Below are 25,653 nucleotides of genomic sequence, written 5' to 3' on the forward strand. Positions count from 1 at the left end.
GGAGCCAGTCTGCACAGTAGTTATCTCCGCAGAGCCACGAGTCAATCCCCAAAATCCCTTTTTTCTCACTGCGACCACGCAATGTTGCAAACAGAAATTCTGAAAATGCTATAGTGACACAACCCATCATGTGGATCGATAACATGAAGGCCAGGTGGGTCAGGCTGTGGCATATGTGCCTATTTCCTGTGTTTCCTCCTTCTCCTATCATGACCGATATGATTGAGATAAACATTGGCAATAATCTGTATTGTGAACCGTACTGGTGTCAGGTTACAGACCTCTGCTAGCAAATAAAATTCAACCTGCCTTGGAGCTTTCAAACAAATCTGTGTTGACAATTATCAGTAGCCAGAATGATCCGCAGGGTGGTTTTACTTTCTATTTTACATGTACGTGGGTATCAAGTTCCCACCTATACAATTATCTGACCAATCAAGAGCAGCCACAATGGATCGGGAGCACACAGCTGTCGATCACAACATCAATCCCCATTTTTACATCATCAAATAATTATTATAATAATTATACAGTCTATGTTGTACACCAGGACACCGTGACATCACTGTTGGGTGTGGTTACAGGTGCAACTCTCTTGAAGACGCCCAGCAGTGATGCTGGGTGTGGTCAGCCTGGTGCTGAGTTACTCTTTAAACAATTATGGGAATGGATGATCAAAATGAATTGTCTGCTGTCATCAGAGCCTAAAATGACTGCACTTAGCAGCAGCTCGGAAAATTTATGTTGCAATTGTATAATAAAATTTTCTTCACAGCTAAAAAAGTATGATTGGTTATAAAAATCCTAACAATCATAATACATCCCATAAATAAAATGGTTTACAGTTACAAATAGTTTGGCAGGTGAAGCTTGTTGGGTGTGACTTCATTTGACCTGAGCTGTTATTTGGGTTACCAGTGTTTCATGCAGAAAAGGGATATAATCTGATACATTTGCAAAATTTGAGTAACTTTATTTTCTTGCTGAAATACTGCAAGAAGTGCGATGCAAGGTTGCAAATTCCTGGAGGGACTAGAAAGCATCGCTTTAACTGAAACAATAAACTCACATATGCAGATAAAGGAACATTTCAGGAGCTGCTAAAAACAGCAGCCAGCTCCACCCTATCTCCATCACTCATCTCTCTCTCCCATGAAGCAGTCAGCTTTCTGTGGGACAGTGCCTGCACAGAAGTGAACGTGTGTCTTCAGTGCTCCTGTCAAATGATGTCGGGCGGCAATGTCAACAGCAGAGGCCGACCCCGGCGGTGCTGATGTTTAGCAAGATGTTCCTCCTCTGCAACACATAGATGAAAAATGCACATGAGAGAAAAAGGGAAAAGACCACTTCTCTTGAAGCGCACTCCTTCTGGCAGAGAGTCAAGGGCAAGCTGCCAAGGTACTACTTTTCACTTTCCTGACATGAGGCTGAGGCAGGAAAGGGGAGGGAGGGGAGGGGAGGTGCGTGCGTCAGCAGGTCCGCCTGGGACTCCCTTGCCAGGAGGTGGGAAGAGCATGTGGTTCTTATCTTATCTCTGGGAGGGCTGGAGCACAGCGTCCAACACTGACATTCAGTGTGCGGCAAGGAGGAAAAAAAAAGAGCGAACACCAAAGATGAAAACGCTTTGACTCCTCTCCCCACTGCTCACCTCATTTATTCATCGAGCCTGTGCCGGTGAACCTGGGTATGTGTGTGTGTGTATGCAGGTGAACACACACTCTCCACATTCCACAGCAGCCAAGGGTGAGGTGACTGGTGCGGCTAAATCAATAGTCAGTCGGTGAAAAGGTGTCAAATTAAGAAAACGCTGTTTCACCCTGGACTTTAACTGCAGTTCGATGACTTCAGGAGATACGCCCCCACACGGTGAAAACAAACACCGCTGCACAAACATGCAAGCTCACACCTCACACTCAAGAGAGCGAGACGGGGAGATTTCCATGGAAATGTAATTTGCATTATTTCCACTTCCATGGTCCAGGTCATTAGACGTAAAGGGTAAGGGCTATAAATGGCAAACTGAGATGTAGATAAGGCTTGTCCCTTGATCCGCAGCCTAATAGTTGGTCACAGGCAAGCAGTGCACTCTAACAGCAGTTAAAGACACACAGTAGGTCAACCTTCACCTTCAAGTTATCAGCTCAGAACTTTCTTGTGCTTTCCCCGAGCAACAGTCAGAGTTGGTAGAGCGCACAGCCTACAACAGGTCGGGCTTTTCCATCTGCACTTTTGGCCATGCTGAGTCAAACCATGTCGCATTGATTTGTGATTCCATCACCAGTTTGAATGCCCCAAGTCATGTCACTATGCACCCGAGATTGACCATCTCTGGAGTTGGGCCTCTAAGCAGGTTGCGGTGATGTTTGTCATCATTATTCAGTGTCAACATTCGGTGACGACTCAGTGACATGTTTAAATAAAATGCATTATGAATAAAGAAACCACCAGAAGAGTGATGCATAATTTGTAAATAGTTGGCTATTGATGGAGAAAAAATAATTTCATTCACTGTGCTGCTCAAAGACTACCAGCAGCTACCAGCAACTTTTAAGGAACGGTTTCTTTTGTGTTACTTAATGCATGAATTGATGTTGTGAATCAGACAACACACCTGAAATGTCAACATGGCAACTCTGACCATTTCATTTGTTTTTATTGTCTCTCTTGCATGACATACATGCAACTGGATCATGTGAATGGCTAATATTTCATTGCCTCACTTGGAGAAAAAAAAGTTCATACGTGTCATATCAACATTTCTAAAGTGACCTACTATATGAGCTGACTTTGTCATCGGGAAGTGAAGGGGATGGTGGATGGCATGTCAGCGACATGGCTGCAGATCACTGCAACCCAGTTCTAGACCAACAAACAACAAAACCAGCTGTGATTTAGTGAGTCACAGCTGTGTTTCCAGCGTCCGTCTAAGCACCAAACGATCCACTGCTTTTTTTCCAGCAAGGATAGTGCCATGAAAAGTGGTTGTTTTCTACCAAGACATCACATCGTTTCTTGACGTGATAGTGGCATGAAAAGCAGCTTTTTTTTTTATAGATATATCACTGCTTTTCAAGTGGTAATCAACCACCAATATTGGGTAATTTGAGCAACAACATTCCTTACCATAACTGATTTTTGGTGCCTTAACCTAACCGCTCGTGAACCACAGCACTGCTAAAATGTAAAGTTTTAACGTTTTTGCTACATAATAACTTGCAAATGTAACGTATCTGTGGTTTGCAGAAGCCTAAAATACCAATATTCTTTCTGGTGATTGGGTTGAAAAAGAAGTAGTGGAGGGTTGTTGCAATGTTGGAGAAGATGGACATCCAGCAGACGTTGGTGTAAAACAACAGCAGCACAAGACGTTCTTTTGGTTCACAAGCACAAAAGCACCATCATTTAGAGACGCAATTTCAATGGAGATGCTGAGGACTGATGACATATCAAGTCAAGCCAAGTCAGTACATGAGTATGGAAAAGGGCTAAGGGAGCCTGAACAGTAAATCTGGATTTGCAGCCTTTGAGTTAACATCTCACCCCAACTGGTGGTTTGATGTAGCGCTGCCTCTGCCCCCCCCCCCCCAGAGCTACATCAGTGATCAGGGGTCATGTTCCCCACTCCACATCTGGACTGATGCTGAACTCTGCAGCCGCTCTGCAGAGAGGCCAATGGGGACCCGGTAATGAGAACCACAGATCTGTGCGTCTTCTCCAGCGCCCTGTTCCTTTATGAGCCTTGACACGAGGACAAGTTGTAAAGAAATCTACACGCATGTGGCCTTTTCCCATCCCCTCAGATACCAACCCACGACAAGCTGACGAGGGGTCAACGGACGCCTTGAGGAGAATGTCATCTGTTTCACCGCTCAGACCGTGCACTGTGCCCTGGCACTGATCCAGTCCTGCACAGATCTTGATATGTAAAATGGGTTCAAACTGCATGACAAGCTAATTTTCTTTGGCTTGAATTTCCAGAGAGTTTGAATAAACAGTGAAGACAAATCACAAAGAGAGACTATTTGGCATGTGCTCAGCCCGGCCTGGAATGATTTAGCCATTCAAATTTCAATCAAGCTTTAATTTTCATATTAAATCATATCAAGCTCTAGATGTATGTATATATTCAGTGCCTGCGCTGAGAGGAGTCCTCACTCGCTGTGAGAGAGAAGGCATGTGGTGGGGCAGGAAATGTCCAGCGTGAGCACTTCCTGCCTGACAATGCAGCCTTCTTCACTGTGTTAAGCAATTCGTCGACAACCAATTGGGTTTGAAAATGCCTGAGAGATCACATTATGGCTGACCCAGACTGACCTCTGATACTGTCCAGAAGTATCCACAAACAACAAACACAAACACGCATATAGATTTTCCAGCAACGTGAGGCTACAAACAGCTATTTATAAAATCTCACAGCTTGGAATTACACAAGCAACCGGAAAGTGAATGAGCCAGCACGCTGTCTTTACAAACTGTTGGACGGTCCAGCAACCAGTCCCATTTCAGGAGGGACAGGCGATGATAGGAGGATAAACATGAGAGCAGTTGCCAGATTAAGAAATAGCACTAGTGTGTGTTGGGCACATTTAACATCAGCTATCACGTCTAAAATTTGTAAAAAGCAGCCCATGTAAACAAGAAAAAGTCTTGGATAAAGTATAATCATATTATTCCCTGATCCCAAACCGCTCGCTGGGAAACATGCAGTGAGAAGGCAAACAGTGTGTCAAATTAATCCTACATTTAACCCAGATTAATTGACAGCTGTACAGTAAAACATTACAGCATGAATGTGAGCTATGATACTCACACACAATGAGGATTATATCAAAAGTGGAAGCAGGCGGTCAATGATTAACTTTTTCTCTGCTCAACTTATTTGTAAATGACTTGTGTACAGTAATAAAAAAATAGCATAAGATGGTTAATTATTCATTTAGACGCAGTTGTTTTGTACATTCAAAAATCAAGGAAGCTTTGTGAAACCTCAAATTCTTGTCCTTTTTTGGTCAGTGTGAGGGCGGGATACCTACATACTGTACCTCAATAATGCATTCCATGACTGCAGTTTACTGCTATGTGTGTATTTTGGCATCCGTCAGTATCCCAGGCCCCAAACTGCTAACTTGTTATTACAGGGTTGCCACTAAAGGTCACTTGAGGTGCCACTTAAACAACTGGAGCCACTGACGGAGTTATTCATGTGGCACACAGACAGTGTAAGTTACAATCACAGACGTGATGAATTACAGTAAATTCAAAAGCAGAAGTTCCCACAGATAGAAAGACAAAATATGCAATAATTAAGGAGTGTAAAATCACCACTGTGTGTCACAGATATGCTGAGGAAATATAGGTGAATAATTAACGTCGTGAAAAAAAGAAATTACAAATACATTCACTAAAGATATTTTCATGCTGTCTCCAATGCCTCTCTCTCTCTCTCTCTATATATATATATATATATTTTCATTAAAAATAATTCAAAATTGTGGAGGATACCTCTGATTATTATAAAATAAATAAAAATAACATTTAAAAAATTACATAAAAGCCATAATGAATTTTAATAGGACACATTTACTATTTTATTTTTATTTGACTTCTATTATTTATCGCAGCTATGGGATAAGAAATCTTATAATATGAATGTTATATAAATATTTTAAGCTTTAGGAGTACTGCAATAAATTTGGAAAAATGTGTTCGTAAAATAATATTTTTTCTATAATAATATTAAGGCTGAAGTCACATTTCTAAAGGAGTATTTTTTAATTTTATTATCCTTAAAGAGTAAACACTTTCTGTTCTCACTTCGCTTCGCTTCTTGATGCCATGTCTTATTGCAGCACTGCTGAGTGTCCCCTCCATGACAGACCGGGCCAGCTCACACCAGAGATGGCATTCATAAACCCGCTCTATATTTTATTTAAAAAAAGGACTGTCGAGACACACTGTACATTTTCCTAACTGCAGTCTTGTCTGTTCCCCCCCAGTGAAGTCCCCACCCATCTAGATCAGCTATCAATCTGTCATTCATAAAGTTGAGTAGACACATGGGTAAATAACGCACGCCTGCAGGACCGAAAACTGTCAATGTTCTCAGCCTGTTAAGGCACATTAAAGCTTTCCATATTTTTGCGTAAATATCAGTTTTTATTCTAGTTTCAGTCTCTAACAGAGCTGGTCAAAAATACCTACTTGCACCCAGGAAACAGTCCGTTAACCTTCTGAAACAGCTTGTTGAAGACGGACCATCTTCCATGTCGGATTGTGAGCGCAAAAGGAGAGAGGAGCCACGGAGAAAAGTGCGCCTCTGCAGCTGCAACTTCGTGCGTCTCGGGCAAAAAACAGAAACCCAAAACTATTCCAGTACGCGTTGAGGTGATGGTTGTCCTCGATGCTTCAGGCTGTGCACGGTTTAGGAAGGGCAAGAAGAGCAGTGTGCTGCCCCCCGCCCCCTCCACCAGCGCTATGACCCAGCACCGCTGGCCGAGGTGTAGCTACAGTCGGCCCGCCTCCTCGGCGTGGTGGCTCCGCTGTGGATGTGCAGCAGCAGACTGGGGGAGCGGAGACGACGACGCATAGACACAGACACACACACACGCACACACACACACACACACACGCGGGGAGAGAGAGAAAGACAGGAGCGCGCCAGGGTCAAGTCAGCTACAAATATATAGCACCACTTCCGGTCTACTTTTCAGAATAAAAGCCCAATTGCTGCATTATTGTGTGGTTCTGCTTTGTGGGGAATACTGCAATGAACATAATATCATGTCATAGGTTTAAGTAGGTTAAACATTATTTTTTGGGAATTTCCTTTAAGCAGACGCGCAGTCTTGATGTCTATGGCTAAACTGGCCTCTATGCACACTGTTAATGTGAGATAAACATCCACAAAGACACCAAACACCATGGCAGAGCGCATGGCATCTTATAAAAAATCACGGATTATCAGTATTTCCAAAAATTACATTCATCCATTAACCTTTTTTTCTACACACAACATATTTATTTTCGTTTGAATGGTAAATCGTCCTTGCTTCCGGTGTTTTGGCGCATTTGACGCGTCTGGGATGCGCACTCTTGACGCTGCTGAACTGCTGTTCCTGTTCCTGAATTTGGCTGCGTAAAAGGGGCCGAGCCATATGCCCCTGCGCTCTCTAGAGACACACTGCTGTTTCCTGATCCACGGCTCAGTGGTCAATGAGGAGACGGCGACAACCTTCACATAATACAGCATGGCGGGACAAATTAATGGAGCGTCAACTTTCGCATGCAATGACTGTTAAAAAAAAAAAGGTCCAGCGCGTCGTTTTAAGCATCTTGCCGTCGTTTAGTGCCATTTAACAAGGCACCAATTCCTGCCAGGTGTCGGCCCATGACCTCTGACCTCCTCAGCAGAGAGAGAGTTAAAAACTGAGCTCAATCTGTATGGTGTGTTTGGGTACTACCAACCAAATTTTATGAATGGCTTGTGTCCAACATGCATCTTCATTCAGATCAACTCTTCCACAGCCAGACAGAAACAGATCTGTCTGGTAAAAATAAATGTTTAACATATGAACCCACTTTTATTATGGTGCAGAAAAGCATATTTACTGTACAGAAACACAAACAATGTGTGTGTGTGTGTGTGTGTGTGTGTGTGTGTGCGCGAGAGAGAGTGAGTGAGTGAGCAGGGACAATACAGAGACGAAGATACAATAGTCTGAAGTGTGTCTTATCTATGTTCAGATTTTACATAATGTTCTTTTTGTCTGAAGTAAATAAGATTTGTCTTTCCGCCTTTTTCCGGATCACTGTTGATATTTCAGCCCCTGACTTCAAATATCTGCAGAGACTTGCATTTACCAAAGGAATGTATTCAATTGATTTATTTCAGCAGGCTAACTCAGTCGTACATTTACATAAATTATAATTGTAAATATTGCCTTGAATTGGCACGATAAAATAAATCAATGTGGTCCATTCCTTCAGCAAAAGCCCAACTCTGCAAATTACTGCAAAAGCTGAACATCTACAGTGCAACTGGAATATTTAGAGTTATAATCCTATACTAATAATATCCAATCCCATAGTGATAATGATAAAAAATAATCTAATTAACCTCAAATTCAGGTCAACCAGATAAACATTTTACATCCTGCACTGACTGGAGACGATCTGGAGGAAAATAAAAATACAATGGGAGCTAAATACACAGATGCACAATCATAAGAAGGTTGAATTTGGTTCAGATTACTCAAAGTGTTAGTCAGAGGATTTCCTGTATCACTCCGAGCTTTCTCTGACGTCTATATGGCCTTACTTAGTTCCTGTTAACTGTACAGTTCTTGCCTTAAAGCCAGCCAAGGAATGCATCACCACTGATGTTTATATTCCCACTAATAATATCCATGTAGAAAAGAGACACATAATTCATTTACAGGATGTTGCAAAACAATCCTGACACTGAGCTAATTCTGTGTCATAGGATGCAAAAAACTATAAACAGCACACAGAAAGATTTCACATCAGATTAAATGCACAAAATGCCAACAAGTATCAACATGCGTGCAAATAATTCCTGTTTAAATATTTTTCTTTCTGTGCGAGTAGTTCAAGTGAGGCTCCCGCATCAAGTTCCAAATGAAGTGAGCTCCCTATCTCTGCAACCTTTGTAGATGTGTGCTCGTGTTATCAGCGCTCGCAGTGCACCTCAACAGCTCTGAGTCGGCAACATGATACAGCATACAGTGTGCCAGACTCCCTCACGGCCGCAGCATTACATACTGATCATATCGGGGGAGAGAGAGAGAGAGAGGTGTGGGAGCTGTGGTGGGTTGCGTCAGCATGTGCGCTATCAATCCCTGGCATTCCTACACTCTCGAGCAGCTGGTCCATTCAGAGGTCACGTATAACATAATGGATTCTCCCTGACACACTCTGTCGCTTTTCCCTCCATTTCCAGCCAGATGAGAAAAGCCCTTAAATGAGGAATGCATCTTACAGTGACACATCGGTTTATCTCACATGTACGATGCTGCCTTTTGATTAGATGTAGTAGTACTGTGATAAAGCATGAACCTGTTCTTTTACAATACTTATCTAATAATGTGTTATGAAGCTCAGGAATGTAGGAGGTTAAATGCAGAAGGGAAAGCCAAATAAATGCAGCCATTTAGGTGAAATAAAACTACACATTGTCATCATTTTATTTGAGGATAGATACACATGCTTTAGATGCCATTTTGATCTGAAAAAATCTTATAAAAATCCACATTTTCATGCCGATCCTATTACAATTAATGCTTTTTACTCTGATTTATGACACTAATAAGAATAAATAAAGGAAGCTGTAAAATTGTTGTCAATGTTCCACAAAAACAATGACCGAGAAGAAGCTCTGAGCTGGAGAAGCTCAGTGAGAGCTCTGTCAGCTCCTTCAGGGCTCACCTCTGTGTGTCCTCCCTGCACTTCAAGTAGCTTATGCACGGAAATTTAGATAGAAAACAAATGCTTTCAAACGTTCCCAGCAAAGTTCATGACTGGAAGTTTATGAGCTTATGTGAGACGGTTATGGGTGAAGAACTTATAGGGAAATGCGGTAGATCACAAGGGATGCCACAACTCTGTCTGTGACCCGCCGGTGAACCCCTCTGATCCTCAGCTCTCCGGAGTGGCAGAGAAACCGCTTTAAATTTGGAATAATTATTACATAACAGGAAATGACCAGCTCGACCTGTCAAATCAAACTGTTATTTCAACTGTGTTATATTAAATATAAATTGTACTAAATCAAAGAAAGCTGTGTTACTGCCCCTGCCCAGATGATGCATTGTGTTTGAATGTATGAGACACAGGAGGCTTATGTTAGAAAATGTTACAGAAGCAACAGAGTGATCACAGCAAATCTTGAGCTGTCACATGTTTCCTGCTATTTTAAGTACACAAAGCAAGCTGCATTTTGTTAGGGACACATTGTCGGTTGCTAAGGAGCCGCCTGGCGTCTGTCATGGGTGAGTGAAGGACTAGTTTATCAACTTGTGGTGACCCTTTGACCTTGACATTTTAACATTTTGATTAATACATTTTCAATTACATTTAATTTGAAATTGCTGAAATAATTTAGTCATAGTAGAAAATACAGTTGTGTAGCTCCTCCACTGATGGTAACACAATGTAATTTCCTCCTGAAAACTCCTGAAATTAAAGTGAAAGTCCTGCATTGTTCTCTAAGTCAAAGTTTTTATTATCAAAATGTATGTTAAATATCAAAAGTTTCATTATGACTGATGCATTAATGTGTGAGTAGCATTTTACTATTACAGTTACTTGAGGTGGAGCTCATTTTGACTATTTCATAAAGGCTAACAATCATTTTTATGAAAGATTAATTTGCTCATTTTTTTTTCGATGCATGGGCGCAAAAAAGTTCTTGAGATTGTTTTATCCAACCAATAGTCCAATCGCCAAAATTATTTCAGTTTAAGTCAAGAAAAAGCTGCATTATTCTCACATTTGAGAAGTCTAATTGTATTTACTGTTGGGGAATCTCATAACAGTGCATCATTTTTTATAAGCTTGTCCTAAGTTTTGTCTGTAAAACCATAAATTGCGATGAAACTTACCACTATCACCAGCCAAAAGGTCATTTCCTGTCTCCAGATTGTTCAAAACTCAGCTGCCAGACTAATTCTAAGAGACAAGACCATATAACTCCCACCCTTACAATGCTCCACTGGCTTCCTGTTAAGTATAGAATTTTAAACTTTTACTAATTACTTTTAAAGCCCTACATGGCCTCACTCTAACATACAATGTAGATTTACTTAGACCCTATGAGCCTAACCGCTGCCAACGCTCCTCAGGTAGGACCCTCCAAACTGCTCCCACAGCCCGCCTTGTTACAAAGGAAACCGGGCATTTTCCATTAGAGCCCCACAGCTGTGGAACTCCTTACCTGTGGAAGTTATGTTAGCAAACTCAGTGTCTTCATTTAATACACTCCGCAAATCAGTAAATCTGTTGTGTCTAGTTTCTATCCTTCTTTTATCAATTTATTTATTCATTTATTTTCATTACACACGTCTTTATTGCTGTTTTTATCTCGTCTCATAAAGCACTTTGTAACTGTGTTTTAAAAAGTGATACACAAATAAATGTGATCATTTTTAAGTTTATTTTAGCTGTCAAATAATTGGAGTAAAACTTACAATATTTCCCTCTGAAATGTATTCGAGTAGAAGACTATTGTGAACTGGGAATACTCAGATAAAGTACCTTAAATTTGCACTTAAGTAGTGCTTGAGTAAGTGTCCTGTGTTACAGTGCACCACTGGTCCTTGCTGATTGACCTGCACTGAGGATAATGTAAAACATATCTATTTACAGAAGAGGATAGATCATAGGCAGACAGGTCAACAGAGGGATTTTGCCACTAAATCTGCTTCACAGTATCTTTTTATTTATTTGGAAACAGTTGGAATCAATGAACTAAACGCCACAAACCCAAGAAAACCTCAAAATGTCGGCCAGGGCTCTTTTCGGCTTGATCTGTATCAATTTGGACAGGCAGTGCGCACTCTTTTCTCTGTCAACATTATCCTGCCACCAAATCCCATATCCATCTGTGAATGGATAGCATGTGTGTTACAGAGAAATTTATGGAAATCAAAAAGGTGATGATGAAAGAAGCTGAAATCTCATGTGTCTTAATTTGGGATGTGTCACATGCAGAAGGTTCCTATGCCGTCGTCCTGCTGGGGGATCAACAGCTGACTGAGGAGTGAAGTGGTCGGCAGCCATGCTTAACTGTTCTCCCCTCTCGGCTGTTTTTAGCAAACATCCTCCTGATGACTACGGCCTCTGTCTCCCAACATAAGAGCTGCACATCTTCAGACGTGTACGCGCTTGTTCACACACAGCCTTACCCACTACCCCCACATTACAGACCTCATCCACTTAAGCACATTTCTGATTCAAGGCACTGTACACGCTTTTTGCACTCTGCACACACACACACACACACACACGCCCCAGATGTAAGTGAAACATTTACAGATCACATGCAAGCACACGCAAACATGAACACATACACACGCAGGAGCATACATCCACATAGGCACACATACACACACATACACACACCACACACACACACACACACACACACACACATCACATGCGGCAGACACACACCACAGAGACTTCCAGTCCCCTCCCCCCAACTGAATAGTCTGTTCTGACAATCCACAGGACAGCCGGAGCATTGACGTCAGAGGCAGGCCCATGAAAATACAGGGTCCCTGGGGGGCTGAGGGAGTTATGCACATCTTCACAGCTTGGCTCGCAACTAGTTCAACAACCAATGAGCATATTACTGCCTCTGTTTACTCTTATTTGTTGGAAAATGCAATAATAAAAAAAAGGGAGTTTCACATTTACACAAAGCCTGGCATGCACACATTTGCATGCGACTGCAATGCGGATCGTCTGAAACGTGACGTCAGTGGACGTCATTGCACTGTGATCCATTAGGACAAATGTGAGATAGGTGCATAATTTAGGTTAATGGAAACACAAATCACAGCACATCATTGCCTGCCCTCTGTCGTCTTAATAATTGCCATTTTGAATAACTGCTGTCAGATTGTAGTATATTAGACCTACCCAGAGGAAAGGTTTGTTGCTCGCTCAGACGTCCTCACCATCCCGGGAGAGAGGATGACATCTTTGTTTACCGCTCAATGTTCTCAACCTCCTCTTCTAAGACATCATTAGGACATCAGAGGCATTAATCTCATTGTTCTCTCTTGTTCTCCTCCTCTCACCTTTTCTGAGATTGTCTATGGCACATTATGTAACATAGTTCATGTTTGTTTTCCTGTAACCACATACAGTATGTGTTGCTGCAGTCTTAGCTCTGTTCTTGATCCTGCACAAATAATAGAAAATATGCCTGTGTCTAATTTTATTTTGGCCTGTATGGGTAGAAATCCCTATAGATTATTTGAGGCAGTGTTAGTGATACAGTAGAGGATCACCACATTGACAGAGTATCAGCTCATGTTTAGATGTGTGTTTAGATATCACAAAAGCAAGAGGAAAAATAGCAGGGGATGAATATACATTAAACATGGTTATATTTTGAATACAGTGATTTTAAATAAAAGTGAATAACTTTTTCACATGAGATAATCCACAACTAAGCAATTATATTCAAACTAATCAGCATTAGATTGTTGTAGCAAAAAACTCATATCAAACTACAATAGTAAACAAACAGAACATGTCACAATGTGTGTATTCATGTCAATTAAATGTTAGTGTCAAACAGAAAAGGCACCGCTTTAGTCTCACCTCACTTATTCACACTTGTCACATCTATCTGCTCACTATTTTTGTGCTGCAAGTGCTCTCGAGTATTTCCATCATTAGATTAGAACTTGTTGGCTGAATCAATCTGTTATCACTGTTTGTTTCTAACAGAAAATAGCAACCAAGAGCAAAAGGGAAGGAAGCATGAATGGTGAGAAAGGTTTTTTTTGTGTGTTACACGTTTCCTGAGATTATACCTCACTCAGCCTATCTGGCTGCATTTGAATTGGTGATGTCACTACAATACATACAGCAACCCACTTCTATTTAAATTGGCCAGAAGTCCATCCAGAGGGTGATTATCAAAATCATGACTATGATCTGTATTACCTGGGGGATGTGAAAGGTGCACCAGTCAGATTACCTGGATAGCCACTGTCCTAGTTTGTCCATGTAGTACATACTAAGTACACGAGTCCTTTAAAAAGAATCAAAAGGATCTGATCTGGGTCCACTATAATTCTAAATGCATATGAGTTTTAGCATCTGACTGCAGCAGGGAGAGAGGAAAGTGAGTGGAGATTGAAAAGTAGAGGTCCATCTCAGTCAGGGCTGGGTATCATTAAAGAAAATTGCAATACCAGTACACTTTAAGTGATACCGATACCAATAGAGAAGGCTACCTTGTTCAATGGCTTTTTTTCTACCTCATTTGATATCTGTCATGTGAATGGAAGCGTTCAGTTGCGTAAAATGCCACTATACGCCACAGGCATGTAGCATAACCATACTTTGGAACATTTTGGTGGCGTCTTGGCACACTCAACTTCCAGCTCCTTTAAACACACCTTGCTTGGGTGACCCAGTAGCTCACGGAGTAGAACGCACATAAGGTTGAGTCGTCAATGCAGCAGCCTGGGTTCGAGTCTGGCCTGGGCCCTTTGCTGCATGTTATCCCCTCTCTCTCCCATCTCTTTCAAATAAAACAGAAAAAAAGGCAAAAAGACCTTAAAAATAAAAATAAATACACCATGCTCGACTTCACAGCACCACAGATTGTATAGTTTGTAGCTGCTGCAACAGAGGGCCAATCACATGTCATATTGAATAGTCCTTTATTTTTTTGATACGGGTACAGAAAGGATTGCATGCAGGTATTGTTTGACTGGAAAGGTTTCATAACTATGTGGTACTATGTGGAGTTATTTCAGTCGATACCTTAAAAGGTATCAAGCACTGATACCAAGCCTGTCTCAGCTGACTTAACTTCTATGTCCTACGTCCCTATGGAACATATTTTAGGAATGTTTTTTTCCTTGTTGCAATACAGTCAAATTTGGATTCAAGCACCCCCAATGTGATCCAAATGTACACATAAAATACTCAGCTTTTCATAAGTGATGCTCAACCTCCTTTGAGTGCTACAGTGAATCCTGGTGAGAAATAGACCAGAATAACCCATTCTGTAGTAGCTGGTTTGTCCACCTCTAGATGAAGGGTAACCAGGGTAAAATCTGCCCTACAAGGACCATGAGCTTTTCTGAGCTTGAGACTGTAATGCCCTCTCAGCGGACATGTAGTCCTGAGCCCACACGTACTGACTTGGCTGTGAGGACAACCCTCCACATGGTGAAAATGATGACAGTAAAATAAGAGTCCAATGACAGTTTTTTTTGTCAGCATTGTCACATCAATCAAGGGGTTCTCACTCCCAGCTTGTCATATGGCAGCTTCAAACTATGATGCTCTTCGTGGCCATAGGTATTATGACGGGAGCAAGGGAGGAAGTCAGGTGACGTAGCATGATAAGCAAAAAAAAGTCTGCTTAGTGAGGAGGTCAGGGTGGATAGGTGGGAAAAACAAACACAGGACTTTCACCCAGGAGACTGCTGTTTGTGTCCTGTCTAAGGTCCAGTTTATACAACAATGGTTTCAACTGAAAACGGTAAACTTTAGTTGCGTTTTGGACGATCGTTTAAATGACAGCGGCGTTTTGGATGCCTGAAAACGCAACATTTTGAAAACGGTTTCCAGAGTGCAATTTTTTGGAAATGGCACCGTCTCTGTTGTCATGTAAACTTGCAATATGCAGTTCCTCTGAAAATGGAGACTTTTCGCACATGCGCATTACAGTTCCAGTCACTAGGCATGCGCGAGAAAGTCGACCATCACAACAACAATGCTGAGCTCTGTTTGTGCTGCTCACCCTGTTGAATTTATCAACGCTTCTCCAGCAAAGTGTAGATTTACTGTGACAACTCCACCTCATTGCGGTCCTCTGCGCTCCTCTCACCCACACTTGAGCATCCATCCTGGGATACACGCACAGTGTTTGCCTGCTTTGCCTGACCTCCGCGGTCCTCCCTGGACGGATGCTCAAGTGTGGGTGAGAGGAGCGGAGAGGACTGCGGAGGTCAGGCAAAGCGGGCCAACACTGTGTAACGTTATACCAGAACAGGTGCGGTCCTGAAACTGCAGCCTCCAGTGCTGCAGCTTTACCTTACTCGATTTTGCGGCTCCGTGTGAACGGAGATCGTTTCAATAACATCGTCATATAAACGCGGAAGTTTTCTAAAACGCAAAGGACAGATTTCTCCGTTTTTAGAGAAACCGTTGTCGTCTAAACAGGGCCTCAAACCATGGCCATGTCGATACATTTTCACTCTGACCTTATTGCATATTGACGTTTTGGTCATGGACTTTCCACTTCCACCTAAAACGTGCCAGGTACCTTGGGTGTGTTGGTTGTTGTGTTCTGGGACACCATTTCAACTTCTCTTCTTTCAAGATGCACTTCCGTTTTCACAGGAAATTTAACGTTTACATACAATCTCTTTCGAAATGATCGCACTACGTTGGTACAACACCGCAAATTGACTTTTTTTTTCCTTCGACAGCAAACGCACGGTTGGATTTAGGCGACAAAAACACGTACTTAGGTTTAGACACCAAAAGGAAGTGGTCAGGTTTAGGAAAAAAAAAAACATCTTACAAGCTTGAACATGGACATGAACACCACTCTCTTGGGTGAAAGTTGGTGTTTGTTGGACCCATCCACCACCACTCCCACCCGTCCCACTTGCACTTTCGCCACCTTCACTTTTGTCCTTGTCCCGCTGCGTTTCCCCAGGCGCTGTTTAACTATGGCAACTGGCCGCGTATCATACCGATGGTAAAGTACGCCTTTTTTTGTTGGTTCCTGACGCTGCAAGTCACTGCACAAGTGCCGGATTTCGATGACCTCAGAGTGAGACTTTGCTCGCCACTTTCACATCATAGGGCTTGATGCTTAATTCATTATTATTTAATGTCACATTTGCGAAACAGGAATTATTTTGGGGAAATAGAGGAATACTCTCACGAATAATCACAGTAGTAGGAAGGTCCATCATGTGACGCCAGTCTGCATATTAATTAGCCATGTGCTTTTGTGTGGGAGAATGTGTAGCATATTTTTGAAGAAATGGCCCTTTGATTATGGATAATGGGCTGTAGTGTAAATGGGTCTTCAATTTCACAAGTTCTATTAGTAGTTATTGCTTGTAGTTATGTAGAAAGAGCGCTGTGGATGCGGCCAGGGTAGTCAGGAGTGGTCGGGACACGATGTGGAGAGCTTCACGGAGGAACAGTTCCTCCAAAACTTTAGGAAGTGCAGGGCATTCCAGTATCTCTGTGTTGCTTCAAAATAACACTGTCACAGCATGTAGGCAAGCTGTCTCCATCAGAAAGCATCTGGTAATTGGGTTCTACAAACTGGCGACTGGGGCAGCCTACTGAAGTAGAGATACAGCTACGTCGGCCGTCTGTAGTTTCAACTGACCACTCTGACACTGAACGGTGAGTGATCTGCGTCTGGGCAGTGAAGTATGACGTGGAAAAACCATGGATGTATGGGGAAAACACACAAGTTCTGATATGACTGTTTCCACAGTGGTTGCAAAGCCAGTGTTCGGATATGTATCACAATTAGGACCAAGTATTAAAAGTGGCCAAGATCTGATTGGAAAAAATGGATTTCTGTATCCAACCTATTCTGAAAAAAAACAAGATCTGTGTCACATGAGAGCAAAAATATCAGATTTGGGTCAGATTTGCTTGTAATTTGTACATAGCCCAAAAGCTGACTTATTCTAACTTATGTAGGTAACTTAAGTAAGAAACATTTGTATTTTAACCCAAACTTTGATTTTTTCCCAAACCTAACTGAGTAGTTTTGGCACCTAACCAGAAGTTAAGTTTCAAAAGACACTGTATGCATGTAGTGAGCGGGAACTTGCTAAACTGATGCTGAGGGAGTACCTAGAGTTTGAAGCGGGCCACTGACCAAGCTGTGGTATTTTACGAGTTGGGAGTAAGAACATGCTGCATCAGTGGAATCACTGTGTAAATTGCACAGTGGGGATTACGTCTTGTGTCCCCAAGGGTCCAAGGGCAAGTGTCCACCAATAAAACTTGGCTCTTCAGCTGCTTGCATGTCCCCCCAGAAGAGGCGCAGCACTCACTTGTCAACAGGAAACGGGCTGATCTGGTGAAGGTTGCCTTTTATGGACTCCCTTACAGTAACGGCATGTTAAAGGAACCTGAGGAAGATGATGGGCCTAACTTTCACTTGGGGTGGCGCTGATCTTGTTTGAAACACAATCCTGTTCTCTCCATTATGTTGTATTAGGATTCTGCTGTCTGCTCTGCTTCCTCTGTAGATATCTGAGACACATCACAAACATGCTACCCTTTGGAGATTCCTTAGCAGCAGGCAAAAGGAAGCAGGCCTCTGCACACCCAGCATCTCCAGTGTGACAAGCCTCTTGCTTAGAGCCACATTGCCGTAACAGCACAGCCAACAGAGGAGCCTGTAGAGTGGCTGTTAGGGTCCCCAAAATGACAGAGCTGGATACTTTCCATTTCTACTGCTATCTGCCAATGGTAAGAGTTTAAGGACAATATACAGCAAATACCAGAGTTTAATTCAGGCTAGACCCTTTCTAGAGACTGATCTTGGTGAAAGCTGAACTGAGGTTTTCTATTTGTATTCTAAACTAAAAGGATCCTATCTGGAGCTGGACTTTGTAGCAGTAGGTGGGTAATGGCTGTTCAGTCAAGTCTGAACATTATCTGGTCAATTCATAGTCAGACCAAAAAATCCAACAATGTTTCAGTCAAACCAAAGCAAAAAACAACAGCAAAAATACTTCACTTACAAAATTACTACACGCACACATCTAACTTTACCCAGTTTAACAGGACTTTAATGCTACATTGAGTATTGTTGCCCCCAGTCCAGTAGCGTCTTGATGCTCGTCATTATACAATGTAATCCCTGGTGAATGAATTTGGTCAGTGACGAACTTGTCCTTTTCACTGCTCTAGCAACTCACCCACTCATTTGCTGGTTGGTCTTGGCACCCATAAAGCTTTGAAACTCTGATCATCAATTCTATTAATTAAGACAACACTGTACTCACTGAAGTAATTGCTAAGACCTAGGAAGCTAGACAACTGGGCAGGTTTCAGGCAAATCAAGAGGATATAAACCACATATTTAGAGGTAAAACTGAAGTGAGCACATGTAAACTGTCAGAAAAAATCCCTAAAAAAAACCCCTAACCCTTACAAAAAAAAAATCTGTGTACGCAACTATGGAGAGTACAGTGGGTCAAAGCTGAACTAGGAAGTTGCTCTGTAAACTGTTGTGAGTGCACAGTTTAGTTTTACTGCTTACCTTTATTTCTCTTCGATATGAGTACAGCTAAACTGACTTCTCGTGTTTGTTGCTTAATGGGACTTTTTCCCAGATTGCAGCATTGGCTGAGGCTACAATAAATAAATAGTAATTTAATGAACCATAGATTTTGTTTAGCTGTACTAGGGCAAAGAAAATAACCATTTTACATTGTGGGGGAATGGGAAAAAGAGGAAAATAAATAGTAAAGAATATGGCAGTTATGTAAAAAACAAAACATACTTCAGCGTTGAAGTGCTATCTATCTATCTATCTATCTATCTATCTATCTATCTATCTATCTATCTATCTACATGCCATCATTCCTACCATACAGAGGAATGACACCTCTGATACAAATGAATGTCTCATGTGTGCCAATTTTATTAGCAAATGTTACTCTAAATGATCCATTATTTAAATCCTGCAGGAAAAGTCTTGTATAATTTCTTATCTACATGGAGGTCAAAGGTCAGACAATGCGTATAACTGTGCTACATCTGTGGCAAAATACACTTATCATGGTTCTTTAGACCTAGATTTGCTATGGACTTTTAATTCACTGGTATGGCATTTCTTATTATTAATAAGGGTTTTCCTTTTCTTGTTTCCCTTTTTCCAATTATACCTGACATATTTGGATGTAGTTTTAGTTGGATTATATGCTTTTAGTTACATTTGCAGTCACTGTAGTTTATTTGTTTTTAATTTGTCAATAGAAACACTGAATCTGAGACAGATTTAGCCCAGAGGGATACATTTGATGTGGTCAAATGCAAAAAGGTCCCCTCATAAAAGCTACAAAATTAACAGTCCCTAAAAAAAAATATATATATATTTTTGACAATATTCTGTAAATATAAGTATATGTATAAATATATATAATGTGCTTCACAAAACTACACTGTGCAGCTGGTGGAGAAAATGTAGTGACGTAATCCCTGATGAACATATTTAGTTGCACATGTCAACAGTTTTAATGCAGCAGTTGACTGAAACAGTGGAAGCCGTCTTCTGCTCGTGTGCCACATGCTGACAAATTTAATGTGAGCGTATAACACCTCTAATGCTCTCGGTGGCTCACTGTGATTCAAATCTCAAACTGCACAATTAAATTCAAAAGGGATGAGGATTAATGTGGGTAATATGGAAATAAATGAAATAAATGTTGATAAGGTTTCTATCAACGCAGGAGAGGAAACAGAGGAAGCACGTTCAGAGAGCGCACAACGGACAGGTGGTGCAGATATGTGATTTGGAGCTGTGTGGAGCGCTGCAGTGGAGGGAGCTGCAGAAAGCACATGAATCAAAAAAAAAGGAAAAAAACATTTAAATGGGTGAAAAAAAACGTGATGAAAGAAGTGTGCAGGGGGAGGGAGGGGGGTGGTGCGTGTATCTGCGTCAGAGCTGGAGCCAATGAAGTCAGAGATGGGGCAGGCTCAGGCAGGAGATGCTGTTACTGCCACTCACAGCACCCGCCTGGGCCTCATGTCCTATACGTCATAGAGCTGGCACAAATTATGCCTGCCTGAACATTTGTCACACACACACACATACACACACACATGCACACACGCTTAGATGTAATTTATGTGCATTTAACACATATACCGCACCTTTCAATGACATTTAAATCAACGCAGCAGCAGACGTGTCTTTTATTCTCTTCAAAGGAACCACACATTTCTGACAAATGAAAAAAACTACAGTGCTAAAATGGAGGAAGCTTTTTGCATTTTCTTACAAAGCAACAGCTTTCCATACATTATTATTTGCACCTTATATAACATCAAGCTGTTCACCATCAGGCTAATGTTTATGTATTTAAGTAAATGCAGCATATAGCCTGGAAGCTGATGCAACTGCCTTTATTTTAAGAGGAACCAAATGGCTTTCTTGCGTCAGTATCAAAAGATGCATTCCCAATAAAGCAACCAACCCAGCTTTATATTATATTTTCTGAATAGGCTATATTAAACAGTGTTTCTAAAGGACTGGCTCTGAGGTGTGCTTGAACATTAACTGATTAATTAAGGATTTTTCTTTCTTTTTGGGGGGTAAAATAAAAAAATGCATGCAGTGTTGAGCAGATAAACAGCCTTATTTATTTCACTAATTCAGAAATAATTTCATTAAAGCATGTATTTTATTTTTTCCCTCTCTGACACACACACACACACACACACACACACACACACACACACATGCATCCCTCACACATGCAAATCCTGGTTATTTAGATTAACGGGCAGTGTTTTCCGTTGGCACCACTTCTGACCTAGATTATCACATCCGTAATTCTAGAGGATGATTATGATGATGAGCATGTGGTCAGGGGTCTGTGGAGGGGAAAGAAAGAAAAAAAAAACACAAAACGAAACAAAACAAAAACAAACAGCGCTCGTTCGCCTTGCTGACGTCACTCGGCCATGTGAAACGCTTCACTGTGCAATCTTGTAAAACTGCATGCAACACAGGAGGTCAAACGTGCCTCCTCAGATGTGCACATTGTGTGATCATGTGTGCACACACGTGTATAAAAAACACAGACAGCTGGAAATATCGCCCTCAACTAAACTAATAAGAGGATGTAGAAACAGTGCTTCTACTGTTTTCAGCTTATATAATTTTTTTATCAGGGAAATTTTGCTTTTCACCGCAGGTCTGCTGGTGATGATTTTTTATCAACATGTGCGCTAAAGCAGGGCTCAGATGTGTGTCCGTGTGTGTGTGTGTGTGTGTGTGTGTGTGTGTGTGCCCCTGACACTGTTGGAACAATGAGAGCAGCAGCTGCAGCTATAGGTGATGACGCAAGCAGGAGACATGACCTCATCAGCTCCTCATCAAACAAGTGGTGGAGTGTCACTGAATGCATGTGCTTAAGTACAATTTTTAGGTACTTTTGCTACTGCTAGTTTATATTGTTTAGAGGAAAATATTGTATTTTCTACTCCACTATGACAGCTTTAGTTAACACAAAATATAATCAACTAACAAATTATATGATATTGTAATAGATTAAACAGCAGTAATAAATTAAGCTGGAATTAAGCCCATCTTTACCAGCTGCAACATTAGTGACACTTACAAATTAATGCATCACGAAATATAATCTAGTATTTTTTTTTTTCCGGCAAAATTAGCTATTCTGTTTAATGAGTACATTTATTTTTGGTACGTTGAGAAATATCTTATATGCAGGACTTGTAACAGTGTATTCTTAAACTGTGGTGTCTACTTTTACTGTAGTAAAAGATCTGAATTCTTCTTCCACTACTGCATCAAAACATCACTCTGCTCTCACTTTACACACACACACACACACACACACACACACACACACACACATAATGAGTTCGTGCTAGCTTCACAAAAAGGCAAACACCCTCCCTATACGATGCTACCACTCTGCTCGTGCCTAGAAGCCAGCAACGTCCTGGTCAAACGTAAGCCGTTTAACCACCAAACACACAGTGGGATCATTACTTACAGCTGAGTGATGTCACACAGCCTGTCAGAGTGTGTTTCTTGTGACGCTGTATGGTGTGTATACAGTGAGGCGCTGCTGACTGACTGTTTGACTCTGCTCCTTGTGCAAGCATTACACGTGGACACACCAAGAGAAAATGATCTTTAACACAATAACACAGTTCATAGTGTTTACAGAAGAAAATATATATGGATTTGTTTTTCACATTTGATACTTTTTTCTTGTAAATTTTTTTCATGTAAAATAATAATAATAATAAAAAAAATTCTTGCTCCACTCAGTGTTAACAGAAGCTACATGGGGAAAAACTCCCTGCAGTGACAGACGCAACAGTAAAACAGAGTCAGTGAAATGTAGCTTATCTTTACATTGTATTAGTGATATGAATCAATTCTGTGCCTCAGAAAACAAATGCTCTTAAAAAAGAGAACAAGAGAAAGAGAGAGCTTCATATTGAGGTCAAAGAATTCGGGGAGTGGCCGTGGGGGGACGAGCGGTAGCTGGCTGCCTGCAGCTCTCATCGGAAGCCAAACAAAGTCAGTATGAATCATAGGTGAGAAATATGGGTGCTGACGTACAGGCCTGTCAGTCTCTCTGCACAGCAGACATCAGGTCAGGCCAAGATGGCCGAGTGGCCAGACGTCAGGACTGCCTGTTTACTGATGACACATGGACACCATTCATGAACTAAACACACTTACGCATGCACATATGCACTCTAGCCTTGTCCCGTACTCACATGTCCATTTGAAACTATAGTATTTGTCCACTGAGTTATTGTATTTTATAATCCCACTGCTCTATCCAAACTTGTAACAAGAAGATTTAACCTTGTTCAGCACTGCAGTCAAATGGAAACTAAAGATTTAAAACCAATAATCTCAATTTAATCTAATGCAACAATGATTTCAATTCAGTACACTGGAATTATTTTTCTTTTTTCTGCCCTCTGCTAATTCACAAAAAAGGTGCCATTGACGCCTCCTTTGACATTAGAGGATCATATAACTTATTTAATTTTGTGGAACCTTTCAGCAGTCATTACTGTGTCTGCAAATAATAATAAAGGAATATGCTCATCCAGAGTTACTGGTTGCTTGCTCCATGGTGAATTTCTCTGCTGCCGCTCCCAGCACTTCATCTTTATACTTTAGCTCCACCTAGTGTCTGTCTGTCTGTCTGTCTGTCTATGTGTGTCTGTCTGTGTGTCTGTCTTTGAACAATGATGTAGATATCTATTAGCTTCTGTCAGATTATAAAGGGCAAAGGTCAACATTTTGTATACATGTAAATATTTAACAATCATGATAAAATCAATACATTTTGATTCCTTCCTTATGTGAATCTTTGTGTGCCTTATTGTGACCTGTAATACACGTTGACACCACTAAGTGGTATTCTTGTACAAGTTGAGCTTGCTCCAAACAATCTGCAGCTACGACCCTCTGCTGCTCAACGTCGTCTCCGGAGAACATGGATAAGAATATTCATGAGGAAATGTGAGTGTGTGAATGTGTGTGAGGTTGCATGTGGTTTAAACACTAAGTGCTCTGTGGCGTCACGAGAGCGGCAAACAGCCCCGCTGCACTTCCACAGTCTTTCAGCATCATGGGCACAAAGCCAAGCTAAGAAGACACACATGGTGCACCGCTGGAAAGCTACACCGGTGTGTGACGCGGAGCTGCTCCTCAGTTTAATCTGTGAGGACAGACCGATCCACAAGATCTGGAACTACTCTCTCAACAGTCTGAATTCAGAATGAAAGAGGAACTCTGACTGGCCTTGACCGCGCTGATTTTCTGTCTCACAGGAACAGGGCCTTTTTTGTTCCTGTGAGGCCATTTTGTAATGTTCTCCTTGACGTATTGTCAGTGGGGTGGGAGCAGCATTATTGTTACAGTGGAGGGGATATGTGGCAACTATTTGCTCTGAAGGGTCTGATGCAGGAAAACAAAGATGACACAGTCAAACTGTTTTTGTGCTACCCAACATATGAACTCCGTTTTTACGACTATACTTGAACTATTATATGTACTTTTTGTTTGTTTTTTTAAACTTACCTTTTATGTACTATAAATTTCTATGAGGTTAGGAGACAATGTACTGTGTTACCTATCGAAGTTTATTTCACAATAATGACCCGCTCACTGCACATCGTCTCCGTCATTACAGGGCTACATACTAAAGAAATCAATAATTTGACACATACATTGATATTGATTTTAAAAATTATGTTATTGATTAAAAAATGATTTCATTGCTTTCGCTAAGCGTCTACGATCAGAGCTGCATCCATAGCAACAGTCTCTTACTCAGACATTATAGACTGTAGAATGCTGTAACCGACCAATCAAAATCGAGTATTCAACAAAGCCATGTAATAAGCATATTCATTACACATCCAATGATATAAAAAATCTTAAAGCTGCACTAATCAATAGTTTTATGTTAACAGTGGATAATCCCTATAAATAGATTCTACATATGATGCAGAATCTGTAGGCAACGGGACAAGATTTTGGTATCAAAAGTGTTCTGGTTTCCATTTGTAGTCTGTTTGTAGTCCATGTAGTATTGCCTGATCAAGTTGGGACAGCAGGTAAACAGTGTGAGGTGGAAAGAGGTGGAACACACTGGCCAAAATGCAATCTCAGAACCCACCGGCATACGTCTTATGATGAATACGCTTCATATTAGTGTTTAAAAAAAAAAGTAACTGCATTCATATGCAGATAGCTGCTTAAAGAGATTAGTCAAAATGACCAGCGCATTGAAGAGGAAGTCTTGGCTTAGATAACCACTGGTTATGCCAGATGAGCCCGAAATATTGGCCCTCACCCCAAGAGGCTTGATCGTCATCAGACAGAGTGGGTTCTGAGATTATCAGTGGATCATATGACAATTTGTAATGTGACAGGGGTTGCTCCTACAGAGAATTACCACCCAACTTTGCAGTTCCCTGCAGCCCTTTGAAGCATTTTAGCATCTTTCAGCTCATTGTTTTGATTTTATGACCCAAAACTTGATTGTGTAGGTTCACTCTCACCACTCTCATGAGAGCTGTTTTTAGTTATCAACTAGCTGGTGATGAAAGTGGATAATTTAGCTGCTTAAGAGCCAGATATTTTTCTCAGGA

At 41.3% G+C, this 25,653-nt stretch overlaps 1 protein-coding gene across 4 annotated transcripts in view; it reads right to left on the reverse strand.

The window, feature by feature from the left end:
- Positions 1 to 25,653, reverse strand: part of pde10a (phosphodiesterase 10A) — a 71,869-nt gene that overhangs the window by 39,591 nt on the left and 6,625 nt on the right. For 2 of the 4 annotated variants that reach the window (XM_050070594.1, XM_050070592.1), the window contains exon 1: positions 6,202 to 6,587. The exons of the other annotated variants lie outside the window; for them this stretch is intronic. In XM_050070594.1, coding sequence (XP_049926551.1) covers positions 6,202 to 6,265 — 64 coding nt within the window. In that variant the 5' untranslated portion in view covers positions 6,266 to 6,587. Of the gene's footprint in view, positions 1 to 6,201; positions 6,588 to 25,653 lie in introns of those variants that run through there. 4 annotated transcript variants of the gene reach the window in all.

The sequence above is a fragment of the Epinephelus moara genome, chromosome 19 (genome assembly GCF_006386435.1).
Source record: "Epinephelus moara isolate mb chromosome 19, YSFRI_EMoa_1.0, whole genome shotgun sequence".
Lineage (NCBI taxonomy): Eukaryota > Metazoa > Chordata > Actinopteri > Perciformes > Serranidae > Epinephelus > Epinephelus moara.